The 20,514-nt window shown below is 41.7% G+C and overlaps 1 protein-coding gene across 4 annotated transcripts in view; it reads right to left on the reverse strand.

Moving 5' to 3' along the window:
- LOC124607036 (tonsoku-like protein) overlaps nucleotides 1-20,514 on the reverse strand; it is a 276,592-nt gene that overhangs the window by 61,273 nt on the left and 194,805 nt on the right. For all 4 annotated transcript variants that reach the window (XM_047139207.1, XM_047139205.1, XM_047139204.1 and 1 more), the window contains one exon: nucleotides 17,350-17,535. In XM_047139207.1, coding sequence (XP_046995163.1) covers nucleotides 17,350-17,535 — 186 coding nt within the window. The remainder of the gene's footprint in view (nucleotides 1-17,349; nucleotides 17,536-20,514) is intronic.

A 20,514-nucleotide genomic window follows, 5' to 3' on the forward strand; every position in this document is an offset into this window, starting at 1 on the left:
ACCCAATCATCCCGGCCGCCCCATTGTAGCTGGTTACCAAGCCCCCACAGAACGTATCTCTGCCTACGTAGATCAACACCTTCAACCCATTACATGCAGTCTCCCATCCTTCATCAAGGACACCAATCACTTCCTTGAACGCCTGGAATCCTTACCCAATCTGTTACCCCCGGAAACCATCCTTGTAACCATTGATGCCACGTCCTTATACACAAATATCCCGCACGTCCAGGGCCTCACTGCGATGGAGCATTTCCTTTCAAGCCGATCACCTGCCACCCTACCTAAAACCTCTTTCCTCATCACCTTAGCCAGCTTCATCCTGACCCACAACTTCTTCACTTTTGAGGGCCAGACATACCAACAATTAAAGGGAACAGCCATGGGCACCAGGATGGCCCCCTCGTACGCCAACCTATTCATGGGTCGCTTAGAGGAAGCCTTCTTGGTTACCCAAGTCTGCCAACCCAAAGTTTGGTACAGATTTATTGATGACATCTTCATGATCTGGACTCACAGTGAAGAAGAACTCCAGAATTTCCTCTCCAACCTCAACTCCTTTGGTTCCATCAGTTTCACCTGGTCCTACTCCAAATCCCATGCCACTTTCCTTGACGTTGACCTCCACCTGTCCAATGGCCAACTTCACACGTCCGTCCACATCAAACCCACCAACAAGCAACAGTACCTCCATTATGACAGCTGCCACCCATTCCACATCAAACGGTCCCTTCCCTACAGCCTAGGTCTTCGTGGCAAACGAATCTGCTCCAGTCCGGAATCCCTGAATCATTACACCAACAACCTGAAAACAGCTTTCGCATCCCGCAACTACCCTCCCGACCTGGTACAGAAGCAAATAACCAGAGCCACTTCCTCGTCCCCTCAAACCCAGAATCCCCCACAGAAGAACCACAAAAGTGCCCCACTTGTGACAGGATACTTTCCGGGACTGGACCAGACTCTGAATGTGGCTCTCCAGCAGGGATACGACTTCCTCAAATCCTGCCCTGAAATGAGATCCATCCTTCATGAAATCCTCCCCACTCCGCCAAGAGTGTCTTTCCGCCGTCCACCTAACCTTCGTAACCTGTTAGTTCATCCCTATGAAATCCCCAAACCACCTTCCCTACCCTCTGGCTCCTATCCTTGTAACCGCCCCCGATGCAAAACCTGTCCTATGCACCCTCCCACCACCACCTACTCCAGTCCTGTAACCCGGAAGGTGTACACGATCAGAGGCAGAGCCACGTGTGAAAGCACCCACGTGATTTACCAACTGACCTGCCTACACTGTGATGCATTCTATGTGGGAATGACCAGCAACAAACTGTCCATTCGCATGAATGGACACAGGCAGACAGTGTTTGTTGGTAATGAGGATCACCCTGTGGCTAAACATGCCTTGGTGCACAGCCAGCACATCTTGGCACAGTGTTACACCGTCCGGGTTATCTGGATACTTCCCACCAACACCAACCTATCCGAACTCCGGAGATGGGAACTTGCCCTTCAGTATATCCTCTCTTCTCGTCATCCGCCAGGCCTCAATCTCCGCTAATTTCAAGTTACCGCCACTCATACCTCACCTGTCTTTCAACAACTTCTTTGCCTCTACACTTCTGCCTCGACTGACATCTCTGCCCAAACTCCTTGTCTTTAAATATGTCTGCTTGTGTCTGTATGTGTGGATGGATATGTGCGTGTGTGCGAGTGTATACCTGTCCTTTTTTCCCCCTAAGGTAAGTCTTTCCGCTCCCGGGATTGGAATGACTCCTTACCCTCTCCCTTAAAACCCACTTCCTTTCGTCTTCCCCTCTCCTTCCCTCTTTCCTGATGAGGCAACAGTTTGTTGCGAAAGCTTGAATTTTGTGTGTATGTTTGTGTTTGTTTGTGTGTCTATCGACCTGCCAGCGCTTTTGTTCGGTAAGTCACCTCATCTTTGTTTTTATATATAATTTTTCCCACGTGGAATGTTTCCTTCCATTATAAAAATATAATAATGGATACATAAATAAACCTACTTACCAAGCAACAGCAGGAGAAAACACATGTAAAAGATATGGAAATGCACAAGCTTTTAGAGCCAGTGGCTCCTTTCTGCAGAGGGGCTGAAGGGAAAGAAAGAGTGATGAAGGAAAATAACCGTTGAGCTTTATGAAATAGAAGATTTGTGAAAAAGTCACCTAGAACCCTGGGTCAAGGGAGACTTACTGGATGGGATGAGAAGGAAAAATTGATTTCCATGCACTTAATTTGCTCTATTGTTATTAATGAATTTTGATAAAAGACTTTGTTTATGGTTCACAATACACAACATGGTCTTCTTCCAATAGCCTTTAACTGATTTATTTGCAAAATTGACATCCTTTTTCTTTCCTTCTTGCCACTTTCCTTGCTATTAAGTGACTCTTTCACATTTTTGTGTGTTTCTTTTTCACCAAGTTGCATTGAATGACTGTTACTGCCATCAGTTGCATTGTTTTATTTACCAAATATAGTAGATTTCTTTTTCTTGGATGACTTCCTCCCTCTGTTTGCCATGTCTATATGTTTTTGTCTATTTCATGTACTTGCCTACTCGCAATTTATTGTTGATAATAGGATAGACTGCTACTCACCATGCAGCGGAGATGCTGAGTCACAGAAAGGCACAACAGAAAGACTGTCCAGCATGTAAGTTTTCAGCCGAAAAGGTCTTCACTGGAATACGACCCCCCCCCCCCCCCCACCCTCCCACACCCACCCACCCACACACACACACACACACACACACACACAACTGTGATTTACGTGTGTCGGGTTTCTAGCCAAAAGCTTACTTGTTCGACTGTCTTTCTGTTGTGGTTATCTTTGACTCTGCTTCTCCGCTACATGGTAACAACCTATCCTTTTCATAATATTATCATTATTCCATTCTGGATTTTCCATTGTTTGATAAATTTTTGCTGTATATTTTCTAGTTTTCTTACGAAAAATTCCCATCACTTCTTGCCCATTCATTCATTCCTTCTTTTCAGCTCTTATCTGTTCTCATGATTTTAGCTGAATTTTCCTGTCTCTTCTTATCTTTTTCTTTGCTTGCCTTACTTTTCCCGTCTCATTTTTTCCCCTCTGCTACTTTGTGCCACTCTAATTATCTCTAGCACTACAAAACTTTCTCTTATTCCATGATGAATCCCATCACATATTATATTCAGTCCTTTTGAAAACCTGTTTTTTCACTGCCTAAACTAAGATCTCACATCCTGTTTCTTGATACCTGCTTGTACCTAGGAATCACCGCCATAGGCCTAACACTCGAAGTTTTTACTTCCGAATGAAATCTCATTCTTCACCAGCCCCATTTACAGTTCCAAATACCTCTTGCACTTAGCAATCTAACCTGCGACCTATATACCTCGACTGCCAATTTCCACTCCACCACACTTCCCTCCTCCTAAAAATCATGCAGTTATCAGCTCCTTACGTTTCCTGGGAATTCATCATCCATCAAGGCACCTACAAATTGAACCAACAGGCCAGACTTCACCTCAAAACACTATCCTAACTTCTCCTAAACTACCTCAGCAGTGGTACTTCCATCTCTGACCCACTCCAGCTCCCTAAACAGCCATACCATCAATTACCACTCCACTCCTACAAACTGAGCCAGGCCAACTTTCAACCTCCCCAGAGCAACGGTAACTCAGGATCACAAGAACCAGCCACAACAGTACAGTGTTCTCAACATTTCATCTGTGGCTCACTCCCCTCCTGAATTATCTGCATTATACAAGGGTCTCACTCTCAGTCCTAAACCTGCATTTAATAATGGCGCTTTGGTTCAAGACCTATTTTTCTTCACACATAATTTCAACAGGGAACATCACTTTTCAATTCAGTCTGAAAAAATTAATAACAATAAAAATGACACTGAACCCTACCTTGAACTGTTCCGACCACAATCCCAACTTGACCAACCACCACTACCTCAAAATCACCCCTCTGAACTTTCCAAGAAATCGTAACATCCAGCACTGCTTCACTACCCCTTCTCGAGTCCATAAAACACAAATTCCAGCCACTTCATTTCCCAAAAACTGATAACTCCATCATTATCCTTCCAGTGGACAAGTGAGCTACCACTCTGTTACTTGACTAACGAGATTATTCAAATGAGGGTCTGTGCCAACTTACTGCCACTTCTACATACAGCATCTGCTATCAAGATCCCATCCAATCAGTACAAATTTACCTACAGTGCCTCCTTAAAACTGTAACCCCCCTCAAAAGAACCAAGACCTCAATCTGTACATCTTCTTATCCCACCCAAACCACATACTCCCATCTTTTACTTTCTTCCTAAGATCCACAAAACTCCACAGTTGCTAGCTTCAAAGCACTCACTTAATGTATCTCTGCTTTGGATGGTCAACACCTGCAACCTATAACAGGATGTATACGCGGACAAGGAAAAAAGTTCTCGGATTTTTCCCGGATCTCTCAGTTAAAAATAAATTTTCTCCCAGGTGAAAATACACTTTTTCCGTGCTAAGTGACAATATACTTTCCGTCAGAACTGTAAAACTTATCGGTCCTTTGAATGGATATGGTTTTATACAGCAGCATAGAATTTCTCGGCTCTTTAGAAAACAAAACTCAGGGGGGAACAACACATTTTGGAAAGATCTTTGATATGCAGCAGCAAGTACACTGTATATTTTCATATTACGAAAGTAAAAATTCAAATTCCACAAACAGGAAAAGTTAATGGTATAAGTTAATATACATAGTGTTGTCACAAGAAAAGCAAAGCTTCCACATACTACAAGAAAATCAAAGCATATAATGTTTGTCTTGAAGTTTAATAAGCTACAAGAGAAGCTAATGTTTCACTTATAATGTTGACCTGTTTAGCACATGTTACACTTTAAGAGACACCACACAAATACGCCAGTAAAATTTTTAATCCCGACATAAATCTCTGATCTTCTGGGCTCGAAATTCTTCTAAATGGCTCGTCATCAAAGAGTTGATTTTTAAATGAGAGCAAACGCTCTGTGATTTAAGAAATTCATTGTACATTCTCGCACATAGTTCATCTTGCGTAAAGGGAAATTTACTTTGAAAATAGCACTTTTCGAACCACAATTTGCAATATTTTCCCGCGACCTGTTACAAATAGATTCATTTCAGCAGTTGCCATAGAGTACCAGATGATAGGTGTCACCAAGCTTGCGCAGCTACAGTGATGTAGGAAGTCCGTATGTTTGTACGTGTAAAACATTAAGAGATCTTTCTTACATTATGTCATAAAAGAAACAAGACATCAGATGACACTCCAAGAGCGCCGGAATTTCGTGAACCATACTAAAATACATAGTTCACCTTAAAGCGCACATTCATATGTCCAGATTCACAATGACGTAGGCCGCGACCGGGTATTAAGCTTTTCGGTGTGGTTTTCAGGGCATAAATTTTCTTGGAGTACCAGTACTGTATTATCTCATATTTAGTTCTTTATTATGGCATAATGCCATACATGCTAGAAGATGAAAATGTGCACTTGAAATGCAGTGAACAGTTTACACTAGCCAATAGTCTGGAATTAAACACTTCGTTTCAAATAAATTTACTGCTTCAGCAGGAAAGCTTAATAAGAGTCAAATTTCTTTAGCTAATCGAGAACCCCGACCCCACTAGACCCGGGCCCGCTGGTCACACGAGAATCTGGCAGCTTTGGCGCACCAGTAAAATTTTTCCAGGTACCCCATGTGGCTGGTTGCTGCTACTGCTTCTTACACAGCTAACAGTCACATTTCTGTAGCCATAAGTGGGAGAAGATCTTACTCATACGCGACTCAGCTGCGTGTGTGCATGAGCCCGCTTGTAACTGCTTCTATGAATCTAATGTAACCAGTTGTGACGCTACGCTTCTCGGAGGAAATTTGTTATTATGAACCATTACACAGTCTTCCTAAAGCCATTGACACATTTTGCTGTTGGCAGACGCTTGTACGTGCACTGTGTTAGTTTATATGGCGCATTTCCTTTGCAATTAAGTTTTATTTTCACTTTTTCTATCATTTATGTTTTAATGCTGCACTATTATTCTGCAGTAGTGGGGTACAGTAATATCCTTTGTTAAAGTATCAGTTCTTACCAGTCAAAATCCAAAAAATTTAACTGAAAACTAAAACAACGAAAAATTCTCAGAATTCTAAAATATTTCCGGGTTTTTCCCGGATGAAAAATCTCTGGGTTTTTCCATGATCTCCCAGGTGGTATACACCTGTATGAAAACTCTCCTCCTACACTGAGGACAGCAACCATTCCCTAGACAGTCAGAAATCATTGCGCATCCCATTACCACCACACCCCTTGCTTGTCACAATTGATGCCACCCCCATCTATACCAACAGTCTCCGTGTACATGGTCTGTCCACTGTTGAATCCTCAACCAACTCCCTTCCTGCTTCCAAAACCTGTGACAACATTCCTGTTCACTTTAATCATCTTTATTTTTATGAACAACTACTTTACCTATGAGGGGCCAACATATAAATAGATCAGGGGAGTAGCCATGTGAACCAGGATGGCTTCTCCCTAAGCCAAGATGAGTTGTGCATGTACCCCGATATGGATTCTGGTACCCATTGAACCTCTTTGGTTGCATTGCTAAGTTATGGTTTCTTGGGCATCCAGTATGATGGCACTTTTGAGGCAACGCATGGATAACTTAAATGTGTGCACAGCTCGCAGCTGGGCTGTCTGGTCAGGGGGCTGTTCGTTGGAGGTCAGTAAGGTGTCACCCGCTGGATGAAGTCATGTTTGGAATCATATAATGGTGGGCTGCTCCCCCTGTTTGGATTGCTGGTGTTTACATCGTGAACTGTGTCTTTGTCTACTGAAGAACTGGGGCCTTACTCTGCCTGTGAGATGACGAAGCCTCATGCTTCAGTTCGTTTCGGCAAGTTCACTGCTGTCTTTGCTGGTGGATGTGGCAACCTACATCATCCACAACTGACTTGGGCCTAAAGCACGACCCCTAGTGAGCTCCACAATTGACGGGCATCAGAAGCATATAACACGTGTGAAGTGACATGACACTACAGCACGACACACATGTTCCGCACAAGTCGCGCGGGTCCAGCGCATATTGTGACGCATACACCATACTTCACACATGCTGACTGGCGACGCTCTGCGCTGACAGAACCAAAGCGCACACAATCTGTTATCTTTCTCAAATGATTTTACAGAAACTATTCACTGAATATATTTGATTTTTGCCTTACTTGTAGCCTTATATGTCAGCTTCATGGCGAAGTGCCCATCATCTCGCTAATGGCTATTCTTATTGTGATGTACACATTTTAGTAAGACACTACGCAAGTAAGACTGGTGCATATTACACCATATGTTGCTGCGTATGAAATTTAGCTAACATGTTGAATTTTTGTTTAGACTTGGGAGGAGGTCTCTATCTGCCTCCGATCTTGAGAAAAAAGGATCCTATGTGGCGCACTCACTTCTGATCTCACGCCTGCGAGAATGAAATACTCGCAACAGCTCTCACATCTCCTAAACCACTCGAGACATTGAAACGAAAGTTTGGCGAATGATAGCACAGAAGGAGCAGAGTGTTTGGCAATTCTTAAACACACGGAACTTTCTTATCTATGGCAATATATCAGTACTTATACTTCCCTTTTTATTTTATTTCACTTCAGTGACTGTAATTTTTTAAGAGTTGTCGACAGCTAGTGAAACAAGAGCTTGGTTTTTCAGAAGCTATTGAGCTCTGTGATTGCCAATTGCTTGAATTACATGTTTAATGAGGCACTCCATTTCGGAATTCTGTCGCAATAGCTGCTGTGAGATGAGTTTAGCAAATTATACTGTGACAAAGGAAGTACAATTAAACCTGTCACCAAGAGAAATGTGGCCGTTACACATAAATTGTGATGCTTCTTCGAATGAGAAAAGGTTACCAATTCACACAAAAATAGATTGCCAATTCTGTTGGAATTTTGGTGGAATCCCAGTAACCCATCATATTTTTAACACTGAGCGACTGGAATGGAAACCTACCAAAGGATTTTATTCCTAATTATGATCTGAGCAGTATTAAAATAATAACGAGCGTTCCTTCAGGTGGAATGATACACACATGCCAGATACTGGTTACTCACCTACAGCTTGCCAAACTGACAATGTGTGATCGCGAATAAAATAGTTGTTATTGAGAAAAATAAACAATTGATCTGTCGCACAACACAATGGTCAGTGTATTGTCATTAGTGGAGGATCAAGCGTGTGACAGGAATGCAGAAGCTAGCCATGTGAGCTGGAGTTCGAAAAACATTGTCATGAAAGTAGATCTGCCTTTGTCAGCAGTATATTTCAACAAATTAAATGTATCTAATCGTGACACTCTTTTAGGATATTCCTGCTTTCGTAATAATACCGACCATTTTCTACATTTGTGTAGCCTGTTGTATAATTAGTTTATTAATGCTGATAATGTGCATGCAACAATTGAAATGCCTTTTCACATCACGGCGAACCAATTAAAACATTGTTATTTGTGACTGCTTTTAGACTGTTTCTAGCTTGTTGATGTTCACATGCATGTAGTATAGTACAGTACAGTACATATATAACATTATTACATCCATATCCAAGTAATGACAGTGAGACTTCTATACTTCAGATCTTGGATGCTTTTTACCAGAAGCACACAGAGGTCACACATGTGGAGGTTATCCCTTTCCAAATTTTTGTAACAGATCGTACAGATACACCAGCATACTAGGCAGCGAGAAGATAACCTTGTTTTACGTTCCTGCCTTGCTTCTTAATCACATGATTTTACAATATTCCTTACTTCCTTATTCTCTACCCTCCGTCCCTTCTTTCGATCTAAAAACATCACAGAGGCTTATGATACAATTCCAGCGGCCAATCGCTCACCAGTTACTTAAGTATGCATTTTTCTTGACAGCAGAAAAACAAAACAAAACAAAACTATACAGATACAAATAACAGAAAAGTATAATGTACTAATGAAAAAAGCTGGAGCATTTAATTGGCAAAAAACGGAACACTACACCAAGGCAATAAAACTTAGAACACAGTAAGGCAATATTTATCGTATGGGCAATAACTGCCACTGCTCATATGCGCCGTGCTGATGTGAGCATATGGCCGGGCAGCTTTTCCGCTCCCCGCCTCAAACTTCCCACGGTGCTAGCGAGGCATGTGTAACGCGCGACACAAGAAACTGTGTCATAACTATAACGCCGTGCGACCTGGCGCAGGCGCGTTTTGTGTACCAGTTGCGTCATGTCGCAATTTGCATGGTCCCATTTGAACTTGTGAAGTTACAAAAATGCACGCTGCGCTGCACCACGACACACGCGCTATACGCGTCTCAATTTGCGCCTAACCTTAAAGTGTTGGTGATAGTTACCGAGACTAACTTCTAATTTGTTTTCTGTCCTTGACCGATCATTCTAATAAACTTAACTCGGCCAATGCATTAAAAATAGATCAGCATCCTGAATGTCATTTAGTCTAATGCTCATTTGATTGTAATTCTTGCTTTGCACAGTTGGTGTATGAGTTATTGTAAATTTAACTATTTTGTATTCCTCAAATTAAGCACTTCCATTCAAGTTTAATACTTGCGTTCTATTTCAGGGTGTATACGTGGACAAGAAAAGAAAAATTCCCCCAGCTTCCCCGGTTAAACTTACTCTTTCTCCTGGGTGAAGATACACTTATTCCGTGGTAAGTGACAGTATACTTTTCCCTGGAACTGTGATACTTATCAATCCTTTGAATGGTTATAGTTTTATACACTGGCGTAGTACTTATTGGCTCTATAGAAAACCAAACTCAGTAAAACACACACACACACACACACACACACACACACACACACACACACACACACACACACGCACACGTTTCGGAAAGATCTTTGATGTGCAGCAACCTATACTCTGCATATTTTTGTATCACTTAAGTGTACATTTAAATTCCACCAAACGCCGCATGTTACTTTCCGAAGCATTGAAATCAAGATTGCAATGCAATTTGTAGCCATAGCCAGTCATAGCTCATGGCACGTGATCTCACCAGCCAATGACAGTATATTCGAGCATAGGACATGTGATGTAGTTAGCCAACAGCGATATCACTGTTAAGTGCCCACAAATAGGAAACGTTCATGGTTTAAATTATTATACATACAGTTACTAGAAGAAAAGCAGAGCTTTCACATATTATCTTGGTCTCGAAGATTAATAAGCTGCAAGAGAAGCTAAGCTTCCACATAGAATGTTGATCTTTTTTGCGCGTGTTACACATTAAGATACATCCCACAAATGTGCCAGTAAAATTTTTAATATAGACATAAATGTCTTGATCTTCTGGGCTCAAAATTTTTCTAAACGTTTGTACTCAAAGACTTGATTTTTAAATGAGAGTCAAACGCTCTGTGATTTAAGGAATTCATCGTACATTCTCGCACATAGTTCATCTTACATAAAAGGAAATTCACTTTGAAAATAACGCTTTTCAAATAATCATTCGTAATATCTTCCCGTTTCAGTAGTTACCAGAGAGCGCCAGATAACAGGCGTCACCACACTTGCGCAGCTACTAGGATGCTGGAAGCACATATGTTCATAAGTGTAAGACATTAAAAGATCTTATGTTATGTCATAGAAGGAACAAGACATCAGAGGATACTCCAAGAGAATCGGAATTTCGTGAACCATACTAAAATGCGTAATTCGGCTTAAAGTGCACATTCGGGTGTAAATTTTCTTAGAGTACCAGTACCGTATTATCTAATGTTTGGTTCTTCATTATGGCATAATGTCACATGTGCTAGAAGATGAAAACATGCACTTTTGAAATGCAGCAAATAGTTGAAACTAGCCAATAGTGTGGAATTAAATACTTCGTTTCAAATAAATTGACTGCCTAATTGGAAAAGCTTAATAAAGGCCAAACTTCTTTAGCAAATCGACAAAAATAACTTGACTGTTCTGCAAGGCGATTAATACTTGACTGTCAGAAAGGTGGAAATAAAATGAAATCTGAACCTAATAACATATTTTAGCCTTCCGTACTCATGTCAATGTATTTTAATTCACTTGATAGCTCCTGGCCACAGAAATCCATTTTGTTTTCACTTGACGTGAGAGCAATAAACGAAGAGGAAACAGCAAAATCACTAAACGTAAATGCCGGTCACGTGGAGATTATCCACTTTCCCACTCTAACTCAGACTCCTCTGTGCATCAGTGGGGGGCAAAAAAAAAACGCAATCAATATTCGATGGGATAATTTGTAACCGAGAGAACAAGAACTCTTCAGAAAATTTGCTTTCTTTATTTCCTGTAGCTAATAACTTGCTTTTTGTGTGACATACAATTAAATACAAGATACATGAAACCAGAAGAAGAGACAAGCAAGACAGTACACATTTTTTCAGCATTTTTTCTCTCCAACCTTTTTACAGCTTTACATGGCATGCTTTCCTTTCTGGGAAAGAATCTATTACCTCATCAAAGATTGTCAAATGTTTTGCTACATGAAAAAAAAAAAAAAAAAAAAAAGAAATGTCTTCGTCTAATACTGAAAAAGCTGTGAATACAAACAATACCCCAGACTTGTGAGGTTTCTCAACCTTATTACATGTATTTTGTCACTGTCTGACAGATAAAACGAAATAGGCCTGTCTAATATTGCAGCTACTGTGACACACACCAAATAAATGATACTGTTTTGGCACAAATGGTCATTTTTATAACACGAAAAAATATAATTCACAAAGTACCAATATCAAATGCTTATTAGGCCTACTACAAGCAAAAAGTTTTATGTTCGGAAATAGTTTCACATTTCATTCATATGCTCCAGCTTCTCAAGCATGAGTTCGAAAAGTAGTAGTATGAAATTTTTATATAAATTTGGAATCGCCTTATTCTTCCATAATTTGTGTGATGTCCTCATTTCTTCTCCTTCCTCGTTCCCCCAAACAGTCTTGTCATCACTAATTCTGTAACTTATTCTCCTGTTAACTTCGCTAACCCTGCCACAATCAACGGTTTAGTTATCCCGCATTTATTCTCTGGTTAGGCGTTATTACGTGTTCATACAACGCATTTTCCGCGCTACTCAGGCGGCTGCTACCGGGGGACAGTACAACTGGTCCTTACTGGTGTAGCGGTCTGGCCAAATATTTTCTATCAAAATATCATTTTCTTGGATAAACCAAGAAGAAAATACATAATCTTTCTTACCTATGATTCCTGTTAGTCATTTATTTCCACTCCGGTAGTCTGAATCTATGGAGTTCGCTGGTAATTATTAACAACACTGATCATTCACAAACACAGTCAAAAAGCTTGTATAGCCCCGTCCCCTTCTGTCTGCAGGAAAGTGTATTTCTAGATGCGTCGGGATTTACGTGGCAGATACATGACGTACACTATACACACATTCAAAATTCAACTTATGATTCATTCAGAAATAAACTTAGAATATGTTCTAAAATGTTCAAAAACCAACAGGAATGCATTTCAAAATCATATGAATGATCGACAGACCAACGTGTGATGGATACTAGGTGCTTTGTGAAACAAGGTTTTTTTCTTCAAGAATATGAATTTGGCGGCCCCCTCCCATTCCCTGAAATTGCTGCCCGGGGTAGATACCTCAGTTTGCCCCCAGTGAATCTGGCAACTTGCATGCGCAAGTAACATTTTTCTGGGTAGCATTTTGCAACTGCTGCTTATACAGCTAACAGTCACACTTCTGTAGCCAGAAGCAGGAGAAGGTACTATACATGCGCGACTCAACTGCGCATGCGCACAAGTGTGCCCACAACTGCTCAAACGAATCTAAAGTAAACAGTTGTGACGTCACGCTCACTGGGTGAGGGGGCGGGTGGGGGGTGGGGGGTGGTGTGGGGGTGGGGGCTGGGAACATCTTTAACGCACAGCAACATGTACACTAAATATTTTCATATTAGGAAGGTGTAAATATGAATTCCACCAAACACAGCACATTAGTTTCTGAAGCATTGGAATCGAGACTGTGATGTGCTTTTGTCAGCCAGGCACAGCTCACGTCACATCATTTCACCAGCAAACAGCAAAATCAATGTTAAGCAGCACGAACATACAAGTAAGGAATAGTGTAGCTACAAGAAAAGTTAAGCTTGCACATATAATATTGGTCTTTATTGCGTGTGTTACCCTTTGAGACATATCAAACACAAATATGGCAGTAAAATTTTACATTATGACTACCCTGTCCTGTCTTCTGGGCCCAAATTTCTTTTAAGTGGTTGGTCTTCAAAGTGTTCAATTTTGAATGACAGTCAAACGCTTTAAGATGTAAGAAATTCATTGCACATTCTTTCACATAACATAATTCATCTTGTGTAGAAGGTAGATCTGTAAAATTCTGCTAACGCTGCAATATATACAATACTCCTAACCAAATTTGTCTGCTTATTCATCTTCAAGTGAACATTTACGTACATTCATGTATATATAACATTTAGAGAGCTTGTGTATATAGGGTTTAGAGATCTTACATTATGTCATAAAAGAAATAGGACATCAGAGAATATCCCTAGAACACTGGAATTTTGTACACCATACTAAAATGCATAATTCCCCTTAAAGTGCAGATTCATAAGTCAAATACACAATGAAGTAGGCCCCAACCTCATCTAAAGATTTTTCAGTGTGATTTTCAGGATGCCAATTTTCTTGGCATACCAGTACTGTATTACCTCATGTTTGGTTCTTTATTTTTGCATAATGCCATATGTACCAGAAGATGAACACGTACACTTGAAATTCAGCGAATAGCCAATAATGTGGAAAGAAACATATTGTTTCAAAGACACTGACTGCCTCTGCAGAAAAGATTAATAAAAGCCAAATTTCTTTTGCAAACCAACAAAAGTAACTTCATCGTTATGCATGGCAATTAATGCTTGATTGCCAACAATGTAGAAATAAAATAATATCAGAAAACTGTTATGTGAAGTATTTTAATTCACTTAACAGCTCCTAGCCACAGAAATCCATTTTTGTAAATGAAAACACCAAAATCACAAAACGTAAACATGTGTCACAAGGAGACTCCCCCTCCCCAACCACCACCACAACAGCTCAGTCTGCTCCACATATGCTTGAATCTGGCAGCTTGGCCACAAGCAGGAGAATGCACTGCACATGTGAGACTTCTGCTCTGGGCATATACATGAGCCTACTGGCAACCGCTCAAACAAACCTAATTAAACAGTTGCGATGTCATGCTTATCGAAAGCACTTTGTTGTTACAAAATATCGCACAGCCTTCGAGACATTTTTCTGTTGGCAGACACTTGTGTGCACACTATGTTTTATTGTTATAAATGGCGCATTTTCTTTGCTACTTAAATTTTATGTTGGCATTTTTCTCTTATTTATGTTTTATTGCTGCAGTATTATACTGCAGTAGCGGGCTAAAGTAAGACTATCAGTTCTTAACAGTGAAAATTGATGATGTTAAAAGTAAGAAGACTCTTGCCCTGATGTAATAGGGCTATGAGCAGACAAAATTCTGTCCACACCAACATCATTATCTCCAACACAAGATGGACACAATTAACAAACTAAAGAAAAATGAAATGAGTACATTTGCAACAACATTAGGAAAAGGGTAGAGTGCTGCTCTCTGTAAACATGACAAGTTGAGTTGTAGACAGGCACAACAAAAAAGGGTGTTACCCATTATGCTTTCCCCAAAGCCATCTTCAGAAATGAAAAAACAGACACAGACTTGCACACAAACAAGAACACCTCATGGACACATGAACAGCATTTCTGGCAGCTCGGACTGGAATGTAACTGTCACATTGAACGAAAGTAGCAATCTGGAGTGTGGCAGGGAGTGGTAGCAAAGTACAGGTGGGTGGAGAGAAGTATGGTGTCTGGCAAAGCACACAGGGATTTAATGGAGGCATGGTAAGACTTACAGACACAACATAGGGGAGCTGTGGGGTAGGAAGTGGGAGAGGGGGTTGAGCAGAAAAGAAGAGGTGCAGGGAAGGGGAAAGATGTATGGGTGTGTTGGCAGACAGTGGCACTCAATATGGGTCCTGAATGGGAATAGCAATGAGGTGATGGGACAGAGGGTGCAGGGACAGTTGCTTACCATAGGTTGAAGCTGGGATAATTTCGGAAATGGACAGTGTGTTGTAAGGGTAACTCCCATCCGCATGTTTCAGAAAAGCTGGGGACAATCCAGATGGCTTGGGTTGTGAAGCAGCCACTGAAATCAAGCATTTTATGTCCGTGCTCCACACTGTGCCACAGGGTGATCTACCATGCACTTGGTCATAGTTTGACGGTAACCATTAATCCTGGTGGAGAGCTGGTTGGTAGTCATACCAATAAAAAAGCTATGCAATGATTGCAGCAGTGCTAATATATGACATTGCTGCTTTTACAGGTGGCCCAGCCTCTGATGAGGTTGGATGAGACTGTGACAGAATTGGAATAGGAAATGCTGTTTGATGGACTGGGCAGGCCTTGCACCTGGGTCTTCCACAGAGATATGATTCCTGCAGCAAGAGGTTGGGTTTAGGAGTGGTGTAGTGATGGACTAGGAAGTTATGAAGTTTGGGTGGTCAAGCAAACATCACTTGAGGTGGAAAGGATCTGGGTAAGATGTCGCTCACTTCAGGGCATGATGGTAGGTAGCCAAAGACCTGACAAAGGATTTAGTTTCACTGTTCCAGTCCAGGGTTGTATTGGGTGATGCGGGAAGCATTCCTCTGTAGCTGATTCTTGGAGATGGTGGGAAAATTGGCAGCGTGCGGGGAAATGGAATGCAAGTTCTGATTTCAGATTGGGTCTGAGGGTAGCACCTGTGTGTGAAGGCCTTGGTGAGACCTTCAGCATACAGGGCAAGTGAGTGCTTGTCACTGCAGATATGCTGTCCCCAGGTGGCCAGGCTATATGGGAGCAATTTTTGGTAAGGAATAGATGGCAGCTGTTGAAATGCAGGTACTGTTTGTGGTTGGTGGGTTTTACGTGGACAGAGGTGTGTATGGAGCCATCAAAGAGGAGGAGGTCACATCCAGGAATGTGGTATACTCGGTTGAGGAAGACCAAATGAAGTGGATGGGAGAGAAAGTGTTGATATTGTAAAGGAATGAGGGTAGGGTGTCATGGGCCTGATTCCAGATCATGAAGATATTATCAATAAACATGAACCAAACCAGGGATTGAGGATTTTGGGAGACTGGCCATAGGGATCATATCCTTGTGGAAGATCCAGGTGCAAGACCTGCCCATCCACCCACCCTGCACCTCCTTTTCCAGTCGTGTCACAGGCTTATCCTACACCATCAGAGGCTGTGACACCTGTGAAAGCAGCAACGTTATATACCAGCTCAGCTGCAATCGTTGCACTGCTTTTTATGTTGGTATAACTACCAACCAGCTGTTCACCATGATGAACCAAACTGTAACCAAGAGTACGGTAGGTCACGCTGTGGCATAACATGTAGCTGAACATAACATGCTTGATTTCAATGGCTGCTTCACAACCTGGGCCATCTGGATTCTCCTCTCCACCACAAGATTTTCTGAACTGTGTAAGTGGGAGTTATCCTTACAGAACATTACCCGCTCCCGAAATTATCCAAGCCAAAACCTGTGGTAACCTACTGTCCCCATACCCTCCACCCAACAGTTTCAGCCCCCAATGTGCTATCTCCTCCCGATGCATGCCCCCCTCTCCCTTACTGTGTGTCACCATCTGCCAACTACCTGTCCATCTTACCCTTTCCCTGCTACTCTCCTTTTCTGACTCCCCCCCCCTCTCCTAACAGTCTCCTGATGCTACACATGGCAGTCTTGTCATCCCTCCATCCTGCAAGACAGTGCTCTTCTTTCCACCCATCCTTACCCTGCTATCCCTAGCTATCCCCCCCCCCCCCCCTCCTAAACTCCAGACTGGTCCAATCTGTTGGAGATGATGGTGAAGTATGTGTGAGGTGCGCTTGCTCAAGTAAATCTGTGTGTGGGAAGCTCTTTGCTGAAGAAGGCTTTGACTAAAGCTAAATGTGTGACAGTCTTTTTTGCTGTGCCTGCCTGGAACTCAAGGGCCATCTTTACGGTGAGTAACATTCTATCCTTATCCTACTATTGTTGATATTCCAAACTGGAGTTTCCACTGGTTGTCAGGCACACTTACATGACATAAAATGTCCACGACTAGTAAGTGTCCTCTCCAGTATTTTAACACAATCAAGGAAAGTTCACTTTTCATACACACCTTTCATTTGAAGAACAAGGTTGTGATGCATCTTCAATGTTATAGTCATCATCTGTGCTCGGATTTAGGCAATATTCATTCAAGTTCAATGATGAGTTCGGGTATGCTCTTTGTGGAGAGATATCTGATGAGTGCACATTATCAGCAACCGCTCTTTGTCTTCCAGCAGATCCAATTAGCCCAGATCTGTCAAGCAAAATGAGAAAGTAACTTAGTACATCTGATGGAAAATAGAAAAAAAGCAGAAAATAAATCCAGCTAAACACTGATGAAGTACTGTGAGATTGAAAATGCTGCTGTGAGTGATTTTACGTCACAACTACATAAAATATTTTCTGTGACACAGTAGACTTTGACACGTAATTTGGTAGACACCTTTTTCCACACAAAGCACTGCACTTCAAAAGTATTTTGAAAGTATAAAGTGCATTATCATTGACAAAATGTAAGCCTACTTGTGCTGACAACAGAAACACTACTTTGCTTACACTAAAACAGAAAAAAAATGTTACTTGAAAAAAAAAAAAAAAAAAAAAAAAAAAAATATATATATATATATATATATATATATATATCTCTACGGGCCTCCAAAAAGAAAGAAGCCAGAGTGTGGAATGCACAAACCGGTGACAGGAGGTTAATATTGGAGCGTGTGTAACGAGATGTGGTTCGGACCAGAGAGTGGAAGTTCACAGCCCGTCGCTAGCCGCTAGAGGGCACACGTAGATGTCACGTGACTACAGAGCCAGCAGCAGCATGCATCAATCGTCCAACGCTGCCAGTCGTATTGCAAACAGTGACATGGAGGGTTCAACAGAAGAGCAAAGAAGTGTTGAACATTTTCTGACAGTGGTAGAGTAGGAGGAACGGACATTCATCGACGAATGCCACAAGTGTACGGCAAACACTGCATGTCCCTTGCAAGGGTCAAGGTGTGGCACAAGCACTTCAGGGAAGGACGGGTGTCATTAGCCGTTGGTGCAAGGTCTGGAGCACCACATTGCATTACTGATGACATCATCCAGCTGGTGGATGCACTCATTACCCAAGACTGCTGAGTGACAGTGAAAGCCATAGCCACCATGGTCAGATTGAGCATCTCACCCGTGAGGTCATTCTGCTCCACGACAATGCAAAGCCTCATACGGCCAACAAAGTTGCGGCACTCCTGCAGAAATTCCAATTGGAGGTTCTCGGCCACCCTCCACACAGTCCGGACATCTCTCCGTGTGATTACGCCATTTTTGGTCCCCTTAAAAAGGCTCTGAGGGGCAAACGATTCAACTCGGATGACGATGTCCAGCTGTACGTACGGAACTGGTTAACATCGCAGCCCTGGGAATTTTATGAGACAGCCATTCACCACCTTGTGTCACAGTGGGACAAGTGTCTCAACAGCCAGGGTCAATACTTCTAACATAGAGGTACTGGTTTCTGTAATTATGCCTCTGCCTCATTTCTTTTTTAGTGCCCCTTATTGTTACATACTGTGCACGATTACATCAAACAATATGCCTGACAGGTGTGAAATATTCGTGATGGTTATAAATGACGTTGATCTAGAGAAAACCTACGAGTGTGTGTGTGTGTATATATATATCTAAAAACAAAGATGATGTGACTTACCAGATGAAAGTGCTGGCAGGTCGACAGACACACAAACAAACACAAACATACACACAAAATTCAAGCTTTCGCAACAAACTGTTGCCTCATCAGGAAAGAGGGAAGGAGAGGGAAAGACGAAAGGATGTGGGTTTTAAGGGAGAGGGTAAGGAGTCATTCCAATCCCGGGAGCGGAAAGACTTACCTTAGGGGGGAAAAAAGGAAATAAGGACGGGTATACACTCGCACACACACACACATATCCATCCACACATATACAGACACAAGCAGACGTCTTTAAATACGTCTGCTTGTGTTTGTATATGTGTGGATGGATATGTGTGTGTGTGCGAGTGTATACCCGTCCTTTTTTCCCCCCCTAAGGTAAGTCTTTCCGCTCCCGGGATTGGAATGACTCCTTACCCTCTCCCTTAAAACCCACATCCTTTCGTCTTTCCCTCTCCTTCCCTCTTTCCTCATGAGGCAACAGTTTGTTGCGAAAGCTTGAATTTTGTGTGTATCTTTGTGTTTGTTTGTGTGTCTGTCGACCTGCCAGCACTTTCATCTGGTAAGTCACATCATCTTTGTTTTTTATATATATATATATATATATATATATATATATATATATATATATATATATATATATATATATATATATATATATATATATTATTATTATTGGTGTTTTGCCCTTAAAGAGCGCATTTGGACTAAACTACATGGCCAGTTCCTTTTGCTGCCTTCCTTGCTGCCCAAACTTCCCTCATTCGCTCGCTGTGTTTCTGTTTCCGGTCCTCTGTCCATGCTTCTTGTCGGCTTTGTGTCTTCGGCTTCATCTTGATTGCCTTTTTGGTTGCCCATATTTCTTTCATCTTCTGGCTGTGATCTTGCTTGCGTTCTTTGGTCCATTTTATGCCTGTTCGTTTGTCGCATTGTATCTCATGTAGTTTACTTTTCTTAATGATGTTTCTGAACTTTATTCTGTCGTTTATTGTGTCTGCTGTTATGTTGAGCTGGTTCAGGTCGTTTTCTACCTCTGCCACCCATTTGTTGTTTCTAGTGGTTACCCAGTCAAAGATCTGTTTGGTCACCCTGTGTGATGGCATTCTGTATAGGTGTCCATAGAATTGTAGTCTGCGTTTTATAATCTTTTCTGTGATTGTCTCCGTATGTTTGTACAGTTCCTCTGTAGGTTTCTTGATCCATATTCCATTGTTGTTAGTTGCGCCAAATATTTTCCTAAGTATTTTCCGTTCTACTTTTTCTAATTGTCTGATACGTGTATGCCCTAGGATTAGTGTGGTCTCCGCTGCATATAGTGCCTCGGGGAGCACCACCATGTCGTAATGGCGTAATTTGGCTTTTTGTGAGATAGACTTCTTGTTGTAATGATTCCACATTACTTTGTATGCCTTGTCTAGTTTAGTCCTTCTTTCTTCGTTTGAGTCTCTGTTATGTCCACTCATTTGTAGTGTTTCACCGAGGTATTTGAAGTTTGCCGTTTTGTAAATCGTGCCATACTTTGTGTTCAGAGATGAGAGTTTCTTTGTGCTCATA

The sequence above is a fragment of the Schistocerca americana genome, chromosome 3 (genome assembly GCF_021461395.2).
Source record: "Schistocerca americana isolate TAMUIC-IGC-003095 chromosome 3, iqSchAmer2.1, whole genome shotgun sequence".
NCBI classification, from domain to species: domain Eukaryota; kingdom Metazoa; phylum Arthropoda; class Insecta; order Orthoptera; family Acrididae; genus Schistocerca; species Schistocerca americana.